At 40.4% G+C, this 20,307-nt stretch overlaps 1 protein-coding gene across 1 annotated transcript in view; it reads left to right on the forward strand.

Moving 5' to 3' along the window:
- Positions 1-7,098, forward strand: part of LOC149465851 (protein-glutamine gamma-glutamyltransferase E-like) — a 74,875-nt gene extending 67,777 nt beyond the window's left edge. Inside the window, exon 13 of the mRNA XM_089673382.1 lies at positions 1,375-7,098. Within this exon, the coding sequence (XP_089529508.1) occupies positions 1,375-1,522 (148 nt within the window). The 3' untranslated portion in view covers positions 1,523-7,098. The remainder of the gene's footprint in view (positions 1-1,374) is intronic.
- The last annotated feature ends 13,209 nt before the right edge of the window (positions 7,099-20,307 follow it).

The following is a 20,307-nucleotide window of genomic DNA, read 5'->3' on the forward strand; positions in this document are numbered from 1 at the left end:
TGTGTGATGTAAATGGGCTCTTACTGTGGACTCTAAGCATCCTCTACTCTTTCAGTAAAATAATAGTTTCTAAAAACTTTCCTCCTGCCAATTTAAGGTCATATTGACAATACTGCCCTGCTGAACTTTATTTACACTCTTAATGTACTTAAAGGTTTCATCATATCCTACATTTCCCTTGATGCTTGTACAAACCAAATTAAAGGATAAATTCACCTTTTGTAACATGTTACATGTTAGACCCATAATCAGGGTGTAACATGTAACATGTTATGATCAGGTCGGCCCCCAATCCCCCCCAATCCCCACTTTGACAGCTAGTGAGGGGGATCTTCTCCCCCCTTGCTAGCTGTCAAATTAAAAAAAAAAGTCACCGTGCGGGACTCTGCCCACATGGCCGCGTCAATCATTCACAGTCATCTATGAATGAGAGACTACAAGTCCCAACAGCCTTAGAAGCTGTCAGCTCGTAGTCCTCAATGGACCACCATGGCACTATTAAGCGCCATTTTAGTTCACTGACTCTTCAGTCAGTATATCTGCTTGCTCTTACATCCCGCACAAGCATGCAGAAATACTTACAGATCTGCAGGAGACCTGCATGGCACCAGCAATCTGATCGCTGGTGCAATGGTTTACAGGCAGACAAAAATAATTAATGTACATTTTTTTACCTTCCAAAAAATGTGCATTTATTATTTTTTTCTAAAAGGTGAACTTATCCTTTAAAGTGTTTCTAAACCCAGGACCCTGCATTCACTATATCTGGTCTCCCACAGTACACAGAACATGGAAATGCAATTATTTTAGTAAATATAAACTGCTAAATACCTTTTCTCATCAGCAGTATATAGCAGTCTTGTGGCGTCTATCAGTGTTCAGCAGAGCACTGGTTACAGCTTGTAGGAGGAGTTTTATTTCTGCTCTAAGAGGATGCAGAACCCCTGACCCTCTGTCTGCACAGTGCTGATTGGCCCTGTGCTAATCACATGCACTCTCCCAAGAAAAAAATAAAACCTCTGTAGCAATACACACCAAACTGAGCATATGCAGAATGGCTATGGATTCAGTCTGTCTTATCAGGAGATAAGACATGAACATTTGAACAAGAGGATGGGCAGAAAAGAGAGGACCAAACAGCCTTTTTACACAATGCAGAGGATTAACCCCTTAGGTTCCACAGTGAGTATAACAAGCATGTTTTACTGCATATACAGACTGATTTTACTGTTGTGGGTTTAGTAACACTTTACGTTCCTCCAGTCTCCTGATATGTTTTATGCCTTAGACATCTTACTATTTTGGCCTAGCTTTGCCCCAGTTTGGTGTTATTATCATGACTTCTAATTTTATTTTTTTTTATGTTTGATGCAGGGTTCCTTACCTGAAGCCAAAAGAAAGGATAAAGTTCAAGGTGGAGCTAACACCATACAGATCTGGAATAAGACAACTCATAGCCAATTTTAAATGTAGATATTTTTCAATCAAAGGATACCAGTTGTTAAATGTGGAGTCCTGGTAACCAACCTTCATTGTCTTTTAATCATGTTACATGTACTATTTATTCAGTAAACTGGTAAATTTGAAACCTTTTTCATTATTGGAGCCTAGAATATTGCAGCATAGCTCTACTGCAGCATAATGCTCACTTTTTAAATACGTACATTTTCTCTGGGTACTTCTGCTGAAAGGGGAATTCTACTACAAAAATGTATTGATGCTCTAAAGATTTGAAACCCACCTCTAGCCATATTTTGATAGAGTGAGGACACATTTGAACTGCTCTTAGGTTTTAATTGGTGTCAGTGTCCCATGTTGGAGAGATTTCCCATCACTTCCTGTCACAGAAATAGGGAGTGAGAAATCCCCCCAAACAGGAACTCAGACTGCAATAAAATGTTGAAATATTTTAAACCCTTTGCCACTTTATTAAGATAAAAAAAAAGTGTCTGGGCTTTACAATTACTAGCATACTGTAACTAACCAAGTCATTTTACTCATAAAGTCATGTGGAATGTGCTCAGTATGTCATTTGTCATCTCAGTTTCCTTATGTTTACCATCGAATAATTGCACTTTTAGTAGAAATGCATGTAAAAGGAAAGTATGTTACTTGATTTAGTGATTACCATACAGTATTAGAACCAAAAGATACATCAGCAAAAAGTAGACTGTTTTATTATATTATCTAATTTTTTATGCCATAAAATAAAAGTATTGACCTTAAGCAAAGTCATTTCGCCCACTATGTTGGTGTCAGTGCTATTGTGATTCCCTTACACTGGTGTCAGTGCCATAGCACCCTCAATACATTTGTATTAGTGCTATTATGCCTCATTGCATTTGTGTCATCGCTATAGTGCCCTGATTGGGGAACGAATCACCGGTGATCAGTGGTAATTCTGAAAGCAGAGCAGTACTATGTCCCATGCAACTGGCTATGCTGCTGCCACTGAGGCAAAACCACAGATTTGCCTGTACACCCCCATCCCCAGCAGCACATATTTACATTTCCTTCACTCCCCAAGGGCCGGTAGGAGTAAACAAAATGCTGGGTACTTTCAGGTATGAATGAGCATATGACTCACACAACATTGTCCGAATCAGTAAGCGTCGTCACATAGGATAAGACCATATCTCTATGTAAGTATGACTTGAGTGACTTGCAGCTTACACAGGGTAGCATCTTCTGTTCTTGGCTGAACATAATGGAAGGAAAGGAAAGGTGCATATGCATTGCTGGGAAAGGTGTATTAAACTGAACTTTCCCCAAGCAGGTCACTTTAAAGTATAACTAAAGGCAGAGCTTTCTTATCCATGGAGGAACACGGGACTTCTTAGACTGTTTGGATATTCAACCCGCTGCAGAAGAAATAGACACTGGCAAAATAAATAAATAACTAATGACCAGCACAAAATAACTCCATCACCAACCATTATGCTCCAGTCATTTGCTAATGTCCTTAGGAGATTGGATATGTTTTTTTCACATGTATTTTTCTCTGTTGTTTTGAAGATTTTCTACTATTAACAACAGCTGGTAGTTTCATGCCAAATATTTTAAATCCTGGAAGTCACTCAGGTCAACCAACAAGCACTGGTAGATTCAAGCCAGATATGTTCATTCCTGGAAGTCTGTCCAATCAGCCAATGAGCCCTGGTTGATTCATGCCAGATATGTTAAATCCTGGAAGTCTGTCCAATCAGCCAATGAGCCCTGGTTGATTCATGCCAGATATGTTAAATCCTGGAAGTCTGTCCAATCAGCCAATGAGCCCTGGTTGATTCATGCCAGATATGTTAAATCCTGGAAGTCTGTCCAATCAGCCAATGAGCCCTGGTTGATTCATGCCACATATGTTAAATCCTGGAAGTCTGTCCAATCAGCCAATGATCCCTGGTTGATTCATGCCAGATATGTTAAATCCTGGAAGTCTGTCCAATCAGCCAATGATCCCTGGTTGATTCATGCCAGATATGTTAAATCCTGGAAGTCTGTCCAATCAGCCAATGATCCCTGGTTGATTCATGCCCGATATGTTAAATCCTGGAAGTCTCTCCAGTCAGAACAGCTCTTCAGTTAGGCAACCCCCACTGGTTCCCAGTTCAATATCTATACTGATGTTCTCTCTGCGACAGTCCTGAAGTCGGCAGTGCTTACCCATTTATGTACCAGTTCACACATGCTAGCATGTCTTGGGATTCCTTATGCACTTAATGGTGCAGAGCTAAGGCAGTTTTCCTGTAATGTCTAGCAGGCGTATGCTGAATTTAGGTTTCCTCTGTCTGGTACTGAGGTGAGGTATGGGGTATTTACTACAGTAGCAACTATAGTTGACTGCTTAAAATTATCCTTTTCTTTCTCAGCTTGCTTACACCTTATGTACTTTGCATGTTGGCCACACAGAGGATCCCTTCTATTTATCTGCTTGGCTTGTTGATGCAGCTCTAAGTCAGCAGGGATCACACTTGATCATGCACACCCGTTATGATTGCTTGCATAGTAAGGAGACAAACTGGGATAAGCAGTGTTAAAAGTCTAAGGTGCACATTTGCTTCACATGTTGTGTCTCTTCCATGTGTACACCCAGTTCTTAGTGTGGAATTACACAGTCAACTTCAGATAGCTCCACGTACCATGATGCAGCTGTTTCTGTTTCTAATGATTTACCCTACACCCCCCCCCCCCCCCCCCCGAGCAACCAGTGGATTTTGTTCATTTTTCAGTGGTCTCTATGTAATTTTAGTGGGTATCATACTGCCCAGATACAAGCCTCCTCATTGCCTCTGGCATTGCAGTACATCTAGACAGTTGGGGAATTAGTTTGGTGCTTAACACTTAGCATGCTTTGTTTGCCCTTCACTTCTATCTCTGTGAACAGAAGTGGGGTTGCTCTAATGCCAGTGCACCACAGAACTTGGTCCCATTTGGCTCCTGTGGGAAGGAAGTTCCTTATGGTCTGGTTTAACTGTCTGTTGGGGACAACCTCTGACCCATGGGCATCTGAACCCTTCTACTAAAACTGACACAGACATGCTTGACTTTTCTGGATTGAGTCAGGACCTTAGGTGGTTTTGTTATTAGATGTGGAATATCTTCCCTCTGTGAAAGAAGAATTGTTTAGACTGAATTCAGTCTGTGACTATTACACCCACATCTGAGAATGTGTTTTATTCTTATTGGGGTTGTCAGCTTGTCAAACCATGGACATCATGTGGGCAAATAGCTGTCATTATTAATTTCAGCTGTGCCAGTCTGCTAAAAGCTTCTTGGTTTGGCTACTACATGGGTCTCCTGTCAGTATTCAGACCTATACTCCCTGGTTAAGGTGCTTGGACTGCAAAATTCTTGTTTAAGAAGCATTTGACCTGCATGTTCTTTGAGGGACAACGTCTCTTCTGATCGATTCTAGATATTATGTATTTAGAACACTAGTGACAGCAACATCACCTATCTTCCTCAGCGGAAGAAAGCTAAACAAGTCTTTCCCTCATTGACTGTTAAGAAATGTTCATTTTTTTTCTCAGCTACCTCCTTGAAACCCTCCAAGCCTGGCATTTAGACTCTATCAAATCCTCAGACAAGTATTCCTTGGCATACAGATAAGCTGCCATTTTCAAGAATGATGGCAGTGCTTGGACAACTTTGCATCTCTGATGCTTGGACCAGGACATAGTTTCTCAGGAGTTTTGCTCCTTGCCCCCTTTTTGGTTTCTCACCTTAATTTTTCCTGTGTCACGCCACAGATTATCAGGTCTTCATCAAGCCCTCTCAGGTCTTCTGGATCAAGGTATCATTGTTCCTGTAGTAAAACAGTTTCAGGGGGGTTAAGCCAATTTGTTCAGCATTCCCATACACAAAGGAGGAATTTGCCTCATCTTGGATCTCAAAGCTCTGAATGTCTTTATTTGAATCCATAATCCAAGGACACCTGCCTGCATATCTATGTTTCCTACAGTTTGCTGTTGGGCACTACACGTTTCTACACCTGACTGCACTTTGGGTGTCCACCAATGTGCAGCATTTACCCTGCTAAACTATTGTGGGATGCTTAGACAACCTCCTATTGAAAGAACATGGTGCTGGCTCTTTTGGGAAATGTGGCTTTGACTGTCTAGAAGTTGAAGTGGTTTGAGTGAATCGCGATAATTCAGAAATTGTTGCTGGAACTGATTCAGGCTGGAATATATCTTCCACAGAAGAATATTTAGAATTTGTGGTCTCAGGTTCAGGTTTTTAGTCCAGGAGTTGCTAGCTCTTTGCGTTTGCATGTCCTAGGCCTAATAATAGCCTCCTTCAAGGCAGCTCCATTTGCCCAGTTTCACTCTAGGCCTCTACAATGCAACATTCTGTTGTCACAGGATAAGTAAGTTGTGTCCCTGGACAGACCTATACAGCTGGCACTGAGGAATAGGTTGTCCTTGGCCTGGTGGCTCAGGAACCCAGCTCTAGGGGAAAACTTTCATTCTCTTATTCTGGAAGATCCTCAAGATAGATGTCAGCTTCTTGGGCTGTGGAAGATGTCATGACACCCTCTCGATGCAATCATCCTGATTGTCAGGTCCTGCCTCCCAATCAACATCTTGTTTATTTTCTTAGTCTTGGTACTACTTTGCTACAAAAACGAGTCATGCTATGGGTGGGTTTTTAGTCTGGACAACATTATTTGTTGTTACCAGTGTCCATTTCTCCTGTAGGTGAAGGTATAACCAGACTATCCAACAATTCCTGTATCCCTTAATACACTCCAAGAAAATGCTTTTACAGTAGGTACAAAAATCCTATTTTTTAGATTTGAATAGCCAGGTGATGAATCACGTTCAGTTTTCTACTGCTGTTTGTGTCCCTGTTAGGGAGATTCTCTATCTCTAATAGTCCTGATTACCAATTTTACCCAGAATGAAAGTTGCCAACAGAACATCGATAGAGGAGAAATTTTCCAACGGGGACACATTTTCTCATGACAATGGTCTAAAAGAGGATTTCCCTCACATTTGTAATAATATTCCCTCACTGCCCATTTAACCTACAGGGCAGCAAGTGAAAGGAAATCTCCCTAATGGCATTAACAAAAAATGACATAAAAGAAAGAAAAAAGTTTTGGCTTTAAATATACTTTAAGCAAGTTCAGCACTTAAAGAGGCCTTGTCACATCTAAAAAACAACCCATATTCAAGACTGATGCTGGGAGAATTTGATTTTTTGTTCCCTTTCACTACCCCTGCCCCTTTGTTTAGTCAAGCAATCTGTCTCTGATACCTGTAATGGCAGATAAAACAGCCACTGTAATCCTAAGTATTGACTTTTGAAAATTAGCTTCACTTTGTTCTGCTCAGTTTTGGAACAGAATTTTAAACAAGGGAATAAAGCAGGTTGTCCCACTAATGTGTTTGTAATGTAAAGCTTTTATATGTATTTTTAATGTTGGAAATGGAGTTAGCTATTAGCAGATTGCTTTTGCAAAGCATCATTTTTAAACCATATATAATCTAAGTATAGCCAGTAGTTGTTCAAGCTTGTTTTGTCCGCAGCTATGTGTTGAAATGTACAGCCAAATGTAGCATTGCATTTGTAGTATAATAAAGGTATTTACCTGTATGCTATGATTCACAGTATGTGAGAGGAACTGCATGGCACTTTTGTACATTTGTTTATTGAGAATAAAAATAAATGATTGCATATAATATTTAGTTAATGACAGCTCAACCTAACACTAAAATAATTGAAGGATTTAGTTTTCTACTTTAATAATAGACATTGGAGTCTTATTTAACTTTGGAGTGAAGGCATGCCTTGGATAAAGGTCCTGTGCAACTTTGTCTTGATAATGATGCCATCCACATCATGAGATAAATACAAAAGCAGCCATTTCAGAGTAGTTAATGCTGACTCTGGCTTCTGTACTTCTAAGACTTTGTATGCAAGCATGGGGATATAGTACACTGGGCATATATTCACACTACATCCCATAAAGTCCATACCAAAGAAAGACGATTTAAAAAAAAAAAGACAGGACTTTCAAGGTACGACACCTCAGCAGTTTAATTACTTAAAATATAACATAACATAAAATACAGAACATAAAATATAAAGCAAAATCTTTATTTGTATACAAATAGTAAAAAGCCATATAGAAGGCTACACAGCACAATAAATATTGATGTATATCTATACTTTACACCCAAATAGGAGGCTACATCAAGAGCCAGTAAGTGAACTTTCCAGATGTACAGATATCAATGCAATATATTATATACTGTATTTAGATAATTCACTTACTGCCTCTTGATGTAGCCTCCGATTTGGGAGTAAAGTATAGATATACAATACATCAATATAATGTTCTATATGGCCTTTTAACCATTTGTATACAAATAAAGATTTTGTTTTATATTTTATAGCCAAATGAATTCATTTGCTGAGGGGTCATAATTTGAAAGATCCACTTTTTTTCTTCTTCTTTCTTTAATAAGACTATGAATAAGCTCTCAGATTCAAAAAGACCAGATTATTTTTCCCCCTTCATGACCATTATCGAAGCCTAGGTACCTTGACAATAATTATATGCTCATTTTCCTACCTAAATCAGGTTTAAAGGGACATGAACATCTTTTATAATTAAAGTCTGACAACTAGATAAAAATGTGGGGAAAAATGTTGTGTTATTTTGTTCTAGTTTTTTAGGTTTTACTTATATGTATATTTTTCTCCATACTATAATTGTATCTGACAGTTACTATATTAAATATACAGTAGGCATACTGCTATCTTCAGGTTGCTGGTTTATTTTTGTGAATGACTTTCAGCCTGCATGTGAATACTACGATTGGCTGTCTTGGTAATCACATGATTAGGAGCCACACTGATTTAGCATGTGCCAGCATTATGGCTGGAATCTAACAATGCCAGAAAAAGAGGTCATCTATGACAGCTTCCATGTTTCTGTAATAACAGGTTTATTTTAAGCAGGATATAGTAGTTAAGCTCCAAATCACGAATGATCCTTTCCCTTTAAAGTGTTACTAAACCTACAACAGTAAACTCAGTCTGTATAAGCAGTAAAGCATACTTGTTATACTAACTGTGGAACTTTAGGTGTTAATCCTTCACATTCTGTAAAAAGGCTGTTTGATTCTGTCTTCTCTGATCCTCCCCTTCTTGCATAGTACCCAATTTATATGCTGATAGTACAGAGCTCTAGGAGTCACTCTGCACATGCTCAGTTTAGTGTGTATGGCTAGGGTGCATCTTTGGGAGGGTGCCTGTGATCAGCACAGGTCCAGATAGAGGATCAGGGGTTATGCAGTCACATAGGACAGTCAAAGCAGAATGAAAACTCCTCCTACAAGCTTTAACCAGTGCTTAGCTGGACACTGTCACAGACTGCTATATACTACTGATGAGAAAAGATATTTAGCAGTTTATATATATAAAATAATTTAATTTCCTTGTTCTGTGTACTGTGGGAGATATAATGAATGCAGGGTCCTTGGTTTAGTAACACTTTAAACGTTTTCCAAGGTGAAAGGGGAAGCTGGTGAGGGGTCTGCCAGGCCCTGGAGCTTACTCTTAATTATAGCACAACCAAGTATGTGTATATATTGATCAACATGGGGCAACCCAAAAGCTATATTTTGGCATTCATGAGTTTGAGTTCTACACACTTTTAAGATTAGTAGTCACTATCTGGTGGGCAAAGTCTGTTGTCTATACTTCAAGGATGAACTGTCAGAATGATGACTTCACCAGTGTGGACCCTCCGGCTACACTGAGTGGGATAGCCAGTAAAAGGCAGTAGGCAGACCTGGGATGTGTAGGTTGACAGCTGGCTTTTAGTAGAGTGAAGCACCAAGGAACAAGTTAAACCTGGAAGCTGGATCTACGAAGGAGAAACCATATTGATAGAGATAAGACCTGGGAACTAGAATAGGATCACACAGGAACAGATCATCAGTTGCCAAAGTACATGGATGGCTCCTCTTGAGAGCTTGTGATGTGTGATCCCCTAGGGTGCAAAGCCTAGAGCCAGCCAGTATTCACCAGGAACCCTCTAAATGAAGTCTGGACTTAGCTGGGTGCTGACCCCAAGTCTTGACCCCTGGGTTCACCCTGCTCAACACCATGGACCATAAGTTAGAAGACACCAGGAAATCTTGTATCTCTGTAGTAGATAGGTAAACTGCCGACAATGATAGAGCAGAATAGGTCATCAAGCAAAGGTCCAGAGGTAGGGGCTGGCTGCAGATGTGCATGATTGGGATACTTGCCAGAGTTCAGAGGAATCAGCAGACACAGATAATCATAACAAGCCAGAGGTCAAGGCAGCAAACTTGGATAACCAGGGGCGAGCCACAGGTCAGTACACAGACACATTGGACAAGATGCAGGCAGGATATTGGAAAGATCATTAGAGCATCTAGCTTGCAAAATTATTTCTAGGGCATCAAGTTGAGAGCTGCATTGAGTTTAAATAAGGTAGCCCAAAGAAAGAAAGCCAATCTAATTGTCTGCAACCCGACAGTGGGAGAAGGGTGCTGCTCAGATGGAATGAGTCCTGACAGGTAGAAAAGAGCACCAACCTAATTGATTGCATCTATTCTGATTGGCTGGAACCTTTCAGGGGAAGGCACCTTTTTGGTTGGCTATATCCCTGACAGTCCAGGTAAAACCCAGAAGTGCAGGCTACCCCATGTTATAAAAGCAGAGGTGGCACTGGATTGCAGAAGGTAAGTAGCGCTGAGAGCCACACAGCAGAAAATCATTCTACAAAGCAGTGAGGGACAGACTTACTAAACAATTAAAAGTGTTCACTTTAAGCACCTTAGAATGTTAATGGATAATTAATTGAAAAGGAAATTTCCCTGATCTTATTGCAAATCACCTCCTGAATTCTCAGTACTAAATGGTAAAATCTACCAATGACGCATCTTTGGATGGTGACAGGTAGAATATTATTTGTATTCTAGTTTTTCAGCATGTTTTTTTTTTACAATTGTGTTAATGTACATGGAAATCATTTAAAACTATGAAAGTGTCTGTTGAAATTGAACACTTTCCCCAAAAAATAAAATAAAATATAAATTTTAAGAGTATGGTTTGGTCTTATTATTTCTAAATACATCAATATTTGTTTTACAAAAATTCAACCATAAATAATTATTTGGTTCTAGAAGGTCTCTGGTTGTCACGATGTTCCATCGATATTTTCAAACTATTTATCTATCTGTTTCTGCTAATCTGTATTGATGACAGGTACATACACACACACAAACACACACAAACACACCCACACACACTTAGTAAATACATATTAACATGCAGGTATGGTAACGCCTAGACCTGTTTTTTCCTGGACTGTCATATCAGGCGTGTCTAAGATGACACATTATTTTGTAACGTCATGTGGTACTCAGTTGTTTTTTATAACATTCTTCTAAGGTTGTTTTTCTTTTTTCAGTGTTTAAAAATCTGTGTCAAAGATTATACAAGCTGTTAAATCAAACATATCCAAATATTTAAATCATATCATAAGTAATAAAAGCAATAAAACATTAGCAAACTGAAAAAAAAAAAAAAAATGGCACACCTCAAACAATATTTCACAAAAGTTCTCAAATATGTATTATGCATTATACACACTATAATTATACTCAGAAGGTGCACAAGTAAAGGGTACGGATTGTTTTTTTTGTTTTATTCATCAAAGTGTTTTTAAATATTCATTAGTCTAATAAAAATATCACTTAAATCATTCACAGCTGCTGTCTGCTTTATTTAGGTAGGTGACGTAAATATTACAAAGTGACTTAGTAAACATTTTATCAATATAATATCTCGCATATGTAAACACCTGTTTTTATGAGTTCAAAAGGAGGAATATTTTTCTTTTACAAAATGTTTATTGAATTTTGGCAAAGAAAGAAGGAAACTTTGTGAATAATGAAGGATGATTGACATAATAATAGGCATTCCAGCCTTAGGCAAGGCAATAAAAATGACAGAAATCAAAACAAAGGCAACAAGACATATTGCACAAGCTGCAGGACAGGAGATCAAAAAGTGATCCTAAGAGCTATAATAGCTAAACTATATATGCCTTTTTCCAGGGCTGGTGTCAATAACAATAGGGCAAAAGATTAGAATGTCAATTGTCAGAGCCAGGGGCGGACTGACAACTCATGGGGCCCCCGGGCAATAGGGGATCATGGGGCCCCTGTGTCCTTGTCCAAACTCAAAAAAGCCTATGAAAAAGGTACCAGGGGCATCTCATGGGGCCCCCTACTGACCCCGGGCCCTCGGGCAGTGCCCGAGTTTCCAAATGGTCAGTCTGCCCCTGGTCAGAGCATTATCACTGTAACATCAATTGCATGAAGGAAAGGTGGATTCTACAGCTATATCCATGCATAATTGAGAGGGTAGTGAATTGTAAAAGGGTTGATAAGGATATAAGAAGAGGGGAAGCAAGAAGGGGAGAGGAGGTGGGGAAAGGATAAAAATCAGTTAGGGTGAGTGCAGGAACTGAGCAGAGAAATAACTAGAGGAAAAAGAAAGAAAAAAGAAAAGGAAAAATGGAAGAAAGGAAAGTCCAGTTGCTTGAGCATCCTCCTGTTGTAGGGAAAGTGTTATAGGAAGCCACAAGGAGGGTATCAAACCTCTTGGGGTCACAATAGGTTATCCAGGGTTGCCAGATTTCCAAATTTTACCATGGGTGTGGGTAGGAGAACATGGTATTAATCAAGGTAAATACCTAAATACATACATAGTTAATGTACTAAATGATGTATTGTGAGCTGCTGCTAGCATCAAAAGTTGTGTTCCCACAACGTAATTGCGAATAAAACCAATATGCTGAATGCTGCGCTGCTAATGTGAAAACATGTATTAAAGTAATTTATCTAACAAATGATCACAAATGAAAACAATAAAATGAAAAATAAATCAAATAATCGAATGTGCATAATACAGTGCATATGACGTGGTATATAAATGCTAAAAAACAAAATGTCCATTGAAATAAGTCCATGCAATAAGAGTTATGACAGTGAAAGTGAATGAGGTTTTACATCAAATATCCCTCAAAATTCCATAGGATTTCTTGCGTGCTCTTAAGACCATCACCGTCTCTTTAAGTGCTGCATACATTCAGGTTGTGCCAAGTCAGAGCTCACAGAACTCTAACCTTTAATAAATTTGAATGCACTTATACTGGTTAATATACTGGGATTCCTTCACTCTCCTGGTTCGCCACCACTTTCTGACCACTGGGGGCCCTCCTTCTTTCCTCCCAGTCTCTGGACCCAATTACAAGACTGGTCCCTTTAAGGGTCGCTTAGGATCAAATTTCCTTCACCCATGTAGAGGAAACAGAGGGATCTCCAATAGTTCAGTATGTTCCAATATATGAATTTTATTAAAAATATTACACTTACATGTTTAAACTTGTAAAAACGCCATTAACATCACATATGAAGTTAACAACCATAGACCGCACTTCCGCATACATCACTTCTGGTTCACGCCTGCCTCCGGCTACGCCGGGCAAACACAGTGGTTCAGTTGGGCACGTGGGAAAATGTTTCAACCAATATAACAAAGACTTGAATATAACGTTTACATGTCACAATATACATAATTATTTTACATACTCTACAAGACACCAAGGATGAGACCTGGACTGGAAATATGTGTCCTCGTTATTTGGGTTGAGATTCCTTTAAGGGGGATTATAAAAGACATTTTTTGAGTACTCAGAGGTTCTCACCAATGCTGGGTGAGGGGTTCTGTGGTGGCCCAGTTGGAAAGGAGAAAACTGATTTACAGTTCTCTCACAATTGGTAGAACCTCATTTGGGACCCGGAGTTCGGAGGCTCAGAAAGACTTTGGGTAGGAAAAAGCCTTACCTAACTGTGGTCCTGAAAGGCTTAATCTGCCTGCAGGAGGGACCTGAAATGGAGCAGGAAGAAGGTGCCTGTGAGATGGAGTGGAGCAGGAGAACTGGGTGAGCAGTGTGGATTGGCTTGTGACTGGGACACAGTTGCTAAGCAGTAGAGACCTCCTTTTTGGGACCCCTGAGTCATGCAGGAACTTTTAAGGGACAAATTTTATGAGGGATGAAAGGAAAGTTGTTTCCTGTTTGCCTGCTTTAGAATATAAAAGAACTGTTTGCTTTTACCAATATGGCTGGCTGGTGATCCTTGGCTCCCCTATATTACAATATCTATACCGCATCATTATTCAAGAAATCTGTCTTATATCATCAGAAAGTAGTTCCTGAGATCCAGCCCAGTGACTTTGACTACACAGGGATGATGTCATTGGTCTGCTGCAGGCAGGAGGAAGCATTTCCAGAGCCTCTTCTCCCACACTGACGTAGGGGTCCCAGAAACAGTAGGACCCTATTTCGGTGATATTTTGGTTCAGCACATTACATGTTTTAGGGTTTATGGTCTATCCTAACATGTTATACATTTTTTCAGGTCAGATAGGGCTTTATTCTGGTGGTGAATTTGGATGTATATTTTTACTTGATTGGCTTTTATAGGGAATTAACAGGAAAAGATTAGAAAAATACATATTTCTGTGATTTTTCTTAAAGCAAAATGTATGTAATTTGCACACCCTCATAAATTTACTCGAAAATGTAAGCAACAAAGTCCACTGATTAAAATGATATTACATTAGTGCAACTTTTTTGTAAGGTACTGTTAATATTCGGTCACACTGGATCCGACTTTGAAATCCTGCAACTTCACTTGAATTCGCACAATTTCAAAGTTGGATGTCAGTGCAACTTTAGGTGCGACTTGGAAGACATCTGTGCAACATTATGCTCAAATGTCTATGCAAGTCTCCCCTGAACGTGCGCAAAGTAGTGCACTTTCAAAATCAGAGTCAGAGTTGCACCGATTTGACTGCTTCCTTTGTGGACAATGACATTTGTCATGTGATTTCAAACAATGAAATTGCATGACAATTTGCACATGCAGCTGCACCATTCACTTCTACGGGCTGGTGCTTTCTGGGCATGAAAAAATGCCAAAATATATGGTGTTTTTAGTCAATTCTGTTTTTTTTTGTGAAAAACTAAAATAATGAGACTAAAGGGAAGGCATTTTATGGCACCAGTATGGGATAAGGATATTTGAAAGCATCTTACATAAAGCTCAGGAGCCATATGTTGGGTAGATACAGTGTGGTGCGACAGCAGTAAACACACAGAGGGCTGGAATGCAGTAACTGATGCATTGAAGAAATTGCAAACAGTACAACAACCCAACGGGGGAGCTCACCCGAGCGGGAACTTACAGTCAATGCAGCGTATAGTCAGTGGTAGTAGGCCCTAATTGAAGACAGCTTTTGCCAAAGGGGGTGGCCTGGTCAGTCCAACCCAAAAGGTAGCTTGCTGAAGTGCAGATGAAGGTCCTGAGCTATCCATACTCCTCTAAGAGCCTGTCCCTACCATTAGTGCTGTCCCTGCTAGATGGGTATGCTTTGCAAATGTGTGCCAAAACCTGGGGATAGGGACTAAAAAGATTCTGCATAACCCAAGATGGCTGCCAGGGTCACCTGGATGCAGCGTAGCCAACCCAAACGCTGCTCCAGAGAACCGAGGTAGCTATCGAGAAACCAAGTTTCCCTAGACTTTCCCTCTAGCTGCAGTACCGCTTTGGATGAGCACCACCTACAGTGGAGAAAATAGACTGCACTTGCCTACGCCCCTCCCCCCCTTGATACTGTCCGCAGCATTGAACACAATGCAGAATGGTGTAAACAGTGATAATGCAAATATCAATGCAAAAAACTTTTAAACAAAATACTTTGCATGTAAATATCCATGGTTAGACCTAATTGGACAGTGGAAAGCACGTCTTATGTGAGGTCACAGCCAGAATCATAGTCCTCTACTCAGGCTTCTGTGGCTCCAAAGCATTATGGGTCAGCAGAGCCAACTGCATACCCTACTTCTGGGCTAGAGGCTACTGTACCGTACAGGGATTTAGCAGAACTTGCATTCTGTGGGGCTGAGGTTTCTGTATTGTCCATAGACCCCAGGCTGGGGCCAGCCTCTTCCAGGCCCACAGGGGTTGGAGGCTATAGCTAAAGGGGTGGCAGGTACCACTTCTAAGGAACCTCCTGCACAGGTGGAATATCCGTGGAGCTGGTTTCTTCATGGTCGTCTTTGTAGAACACTCTTCACTTAGTATACATGGTCATAGCAGGTGGAGACGCTGCTCTCCCAGCAGCTTATCTGAGGTGGTGATGTCGGCTCAACTGTGCTCATCCTTTTTTTCTTCCACAGGTTCTCAAGGGCTACCAGAAAAATGGGTGAGGCTTTTTACTGTCTGCGAATGAAGAACCTCCACCTCAACTCGAGGACTGTCACATTTTACCCAAACATACCCTCAAGGCTAGTCTGTTCCAGGCTAGACTGGGCATCCTCTGACAGCACCATCACCATTCTGCAGGTGTCATCCTCCAGGGAGTTGATAGCCAACTCCAAGATCAGTTGGGCAGGAACCTAGTATAGGTGGGTGCATATCCTGCTGACTGCCGCCAAGTGTTGGTTAGCTGTTGGTTAGCTGCCGTGTGATGCCACAGCAGTAAACACACAGGGGCCCGGAGTGCAGAGGAGAGTTAGCAGTAGTAGGCCCAAACTGAAAACAGTGCTTGCCTGGGGGCAGGGATTTGGCTCTACATGACCCAAGATGGCTGCCAGGGTCACCTGGATGCAGTGTAGCCAACCAGAATGCTGCTCCAGGAAACTGAGGGAACCATAGAGAAACCAAGTTTCCCTAGACTTCCCCTCCAGTTGCAGTACCACAAGTGCCACCTACTATGGAGAAAATAGGCTGCACCTGCCTATGCATATAAAACCCACTGTACCATAAAAAAAAAACACTTCTACTTACCAAAATCACGTTTTTTAAAAAACATTTCAGTGAAATGGAAGTTCTCAATTTTGATCATTTCTGCTCAGCAAACAAAACATTTCTTCTATTATTTAAAGTGGAAGAAAAGCCTTACATAAACTATTTTTAAACATATTGCCTCCTCCTACCTATCCTGCTTACTATATATAAAAAAGATCTGTATCGTTACATACACTATATTGACAAAAGTATTGGGACGCATGCCTTTATACACACGTGAACTTTAATGGAATCCCAGTCTTAGTCCGTAGGGTTTAATATTGAGTTGGCCTACCCTTTGCAGGTATAGCAGCTTCAGCTTTTCTAGGAAGGCTGTCCACAAGGTTTAAAAGTGTGTCTATGGGAAGTGTTGACCATTCTTCCAGAAGCACATTTGTGAGGTCGGGCACTGATGTTGGACAAGAAGGCCTGGTTCGCAGTTCTCCACTGTAATTCATCCCAAAGATGTTCTGTCAGGTTGAGGTCAGGACTTTGTGCAGGCCAGTCAAGTTCCTCCACCCCAAACTCGCTCATCCATGTCTTTATGGACCTTGCTTTATGCACTGGTGTACAGTCATGTTGGAACAGGAAGGGTCCATCCCCAAACTGTTCCCACTAAGTTGGGAGCATGAAATGGTCCAAAATGTCTTGGTATGCTGACACCTTAAGAGTTCCCTTCACTGGAACTAAGGGGCCAAGCCCAATGCTTGAAAAACAACCCCACACCAAAATCCCCCTCCACCAAACTTTACACTTGGCACAATGCAGTCAGCCAAGTATTGTTCTCTTGGCAACCGCCAAACCCAGACACGTTCATCAGATTTCCATACAAAGATACGTGATTTGTCATGCCAGAGAATATGTCTCCACTGCTCTAGAGTCCAGTAGTGGCGTGCTTTACATCACTGCATCCAACAGTTTGCATTGTACTTGGTGATGTAAGGCTTGGATGCAGCTACTTGGCCATAGAAACTCATTCCATGAAGCTCTTTAAGCACTGTTGTTGTGCTAATCTGAAGGCCACATGAAGTTTGGAGGTCTTTATCTATTGACTCTGCAGACAGTTGGCGACTTTTGTGCATTGTGTGCTTCACCATGCACTGACCCCGCTCTGTTATTTTACGTGGCCTACCACTTCGTGGCTGAGTTGCTGTTGTTCCCAGTTGCTTCCACTTTGTTATAATACCACTAACAGTTGACCATGGAATATTTAGTAGCAAGGAAATTTCATGGATGGACTTATTGCACATGGGGCAACCTATCATGGTATCATGTTTAAATTCACTGAGTTCTTGAGAGCGACCCATTCTTTCACAAATGTTTGTAGAAGCAGTCTGCATGCCTAGGCACTTGATTGTATTCACCTGTGGCCATGGATCTGATTGGAACACCTGGTCCCAATACTTTTGGCAATATAGTGTATTTTCAATCAACACTGGTCATGCGATCTTCGCCTCCAATGTGTAAGAGACTACTCAACAACAGATGTGAATTCCAGGAGCCATGGCATCACCCATAGGCTCCCATGGCTCAGTTGCTGTCAGCACTTCCTCTTCTCCCCTGCAGCAACCTCTCAGACACAGGGAAACGAACTGCAAGATCACGTGGCCAGACTGGAGCATATTAAAAATAAGTAAGAAAGAACACAGATATTTTAAACAGGGTAGGCAGGATAGGTAGGAGGATGGGGAGAACAATTTTAAGAATAGTAATAGTTAGGTTTTACTTCCATTTTAAACTAGGCCTGCTCTCTCTATATGGAGCTTGCTGTTTAGAGAGTCAAAAAGAGTAAAACAAAACTATAAATTATGAGAAAAATGAACCATTAGCTCAGGGCCATGATTAGGAGTAGCACAAACATACAGTGCCTTGAAAAAGTATTCATACCACTTGAAATTTTCCACATTTTGTTATGTTACAAACAAAAATGTAAATGTATTTTATTGGGATTTTATGTGATAGACCAACACAAAGTGGCACATAATTGTAATGTGGAAGGAAAATAAGAAATGGTTTTCAAAAATTTGTACAAATAAATATCTGAAAAGTGTGACGTTCATTTGTATTCAGCCCCCTTTACTCTAATACCCCTAACTAAAATCTAGTGGCAACAATTGTGTCCATGCCCACTACTTTAGGCTATTAGCATTTTTTGAGCTTCAGCGACTAGAGGCAGAAAAACTAAATTGATTTGTAGAGTTTTTGGAGCGTTTTGAAAGCTCAAAAAAACTCCTAAATGCTCCTGTACGCTACTAAAATGTTCCTAACACCTTTTTTCCAGTTTTTTTTTTTGTTCATGCACTGTAAAAACGCTAATAAAATGCTAACGCTCCTGAAAGCTTTTGAACACAACTAAAACACTACTACAAGCTGGAACAAAAAGCTATTAGCATTTTTCATCCAGCATTTTTTCCTAAGGTTTTTTTGGGCTTATAAAAAATGTTAGTGTGCATGGAGCCTGAAGAAGGTTGATGCAGCTTAGAAGGTAAATATACATCAAAATTAGAACAACCACAGGTCAGATGTACCTGTTAATGAACTGTAAATGATGAAGATTTAATGATGAGTCTAAAACGTATGTCAAATGCAAGTAGAATATTCCTAAATGCAATTTGCATTTTCTATCAACACAAGCTTACTCACAGAAACAGTCATCTCAATATATTTTCTGTGGTGTTGCTATGGGTCTCATTTAAATCCAGCTCCAGCCAAAATGTAGAACATTTGTCAAGGTTTTATTGCCCACAGGAATCACTTTGTGAGATCAGCAGTAGATGGGTTCTTATTGGTTGCTGTGGATAACTGCACTTAATTGTATCCCCAAAGGAGCAGCTGGATTTAAAGCCTATTCTCCCCTCACAGCACCCACAGCCAAGTGACAGGAAGTTTCCCCACTCTTTCCAATGGCTTAGTAAATAGTCTAAATGATTTAGTTTTAAAGCAGAAGTCCAGGCTAAAACATCTATACATGTCCTTATTGATCTTAAATAGCCTATTAGTTTTAAAATCAAGCCTTTAATTCTCTTTTGTTTCCTGTCTGTAAGACCAGTGGCTGCTATGCCTCCTATTCCCCCAGCCAAAGGTCTTGGCACGTCCCTTCTGTAGTTCTTTCTCCAGAAAGCAGCAAAGTAATTCAGCCCCACTTGCAGTGGTGGGCGAACCGAGACTCAGACACATTAAACATGTACAGGCCTAGTGTACCTGCCCACATTCACTACAATTCCCTGTGGTTGATGGGAACTGTAGTCTCTTTTTACTGTAGAGAGAAGAGAGGATTTGATGTAATCCCTGCTGTTACACCTCCTGATTGGCAGAGCAGATGCTGTTATCATTTGAATCACTGAGATAAGGTCATGAAAATTCAGTTAGACTTTTCTCCTTAATGGAGAATTTTTATAAACAGGTTAGTTTATTTTATGTAGGAGGGTGTGCTAATGGGTGATTTGTTTTGCCTATCCCGGAGTTATTATTTAGGGTTTATTGTAGAATGATTAACTTGGATGGGGATTGGGGATACATGGAATGCCCATAAGTGAAGAAACTTAAAATGAACATCTGAGGACCTACTAAATTTTCTGACTGTTATTAACTGACTCCAAACTGAGCTGCACACCAGTGGGAGTAATGACGCAGAAGAAATGATGAACAAAAGTTCCAAAAGTTAAAGTTGCAGATGCAGCACCTGGCTGTATTGCATGGCAACTGGCTGCTCTTGACCTAAGCAAGAGATGTTGGGTTTGCTCCTGTCTGTCTTGCACTGCACTAAAGCAGTCATCTTGGTCCCAGACACATACAGTATTGCACTACACTGTCCTCTCTGTTACTTTGAGTTTGATGGCTGGTATGTACACACTCCCTTTAAGTAGTTTGTTGAATTCAGAAAGCTGCTGCACTGGCC

This window comes from Staurois parvus, unplaced genomic scaffold (genome assembly GCF_062004578.1).
Source record: "Staurois parvus isolate SC_StPar_1 unplaced genomic scaffold, SC_StPar_1.0 ptg000137l, whole genome shotgun sequence".
NCBI lineage: Eukaryota > Metazoa > Chordata > Amphibia > Anura > Ranidae > Staurois > Staurois parvus.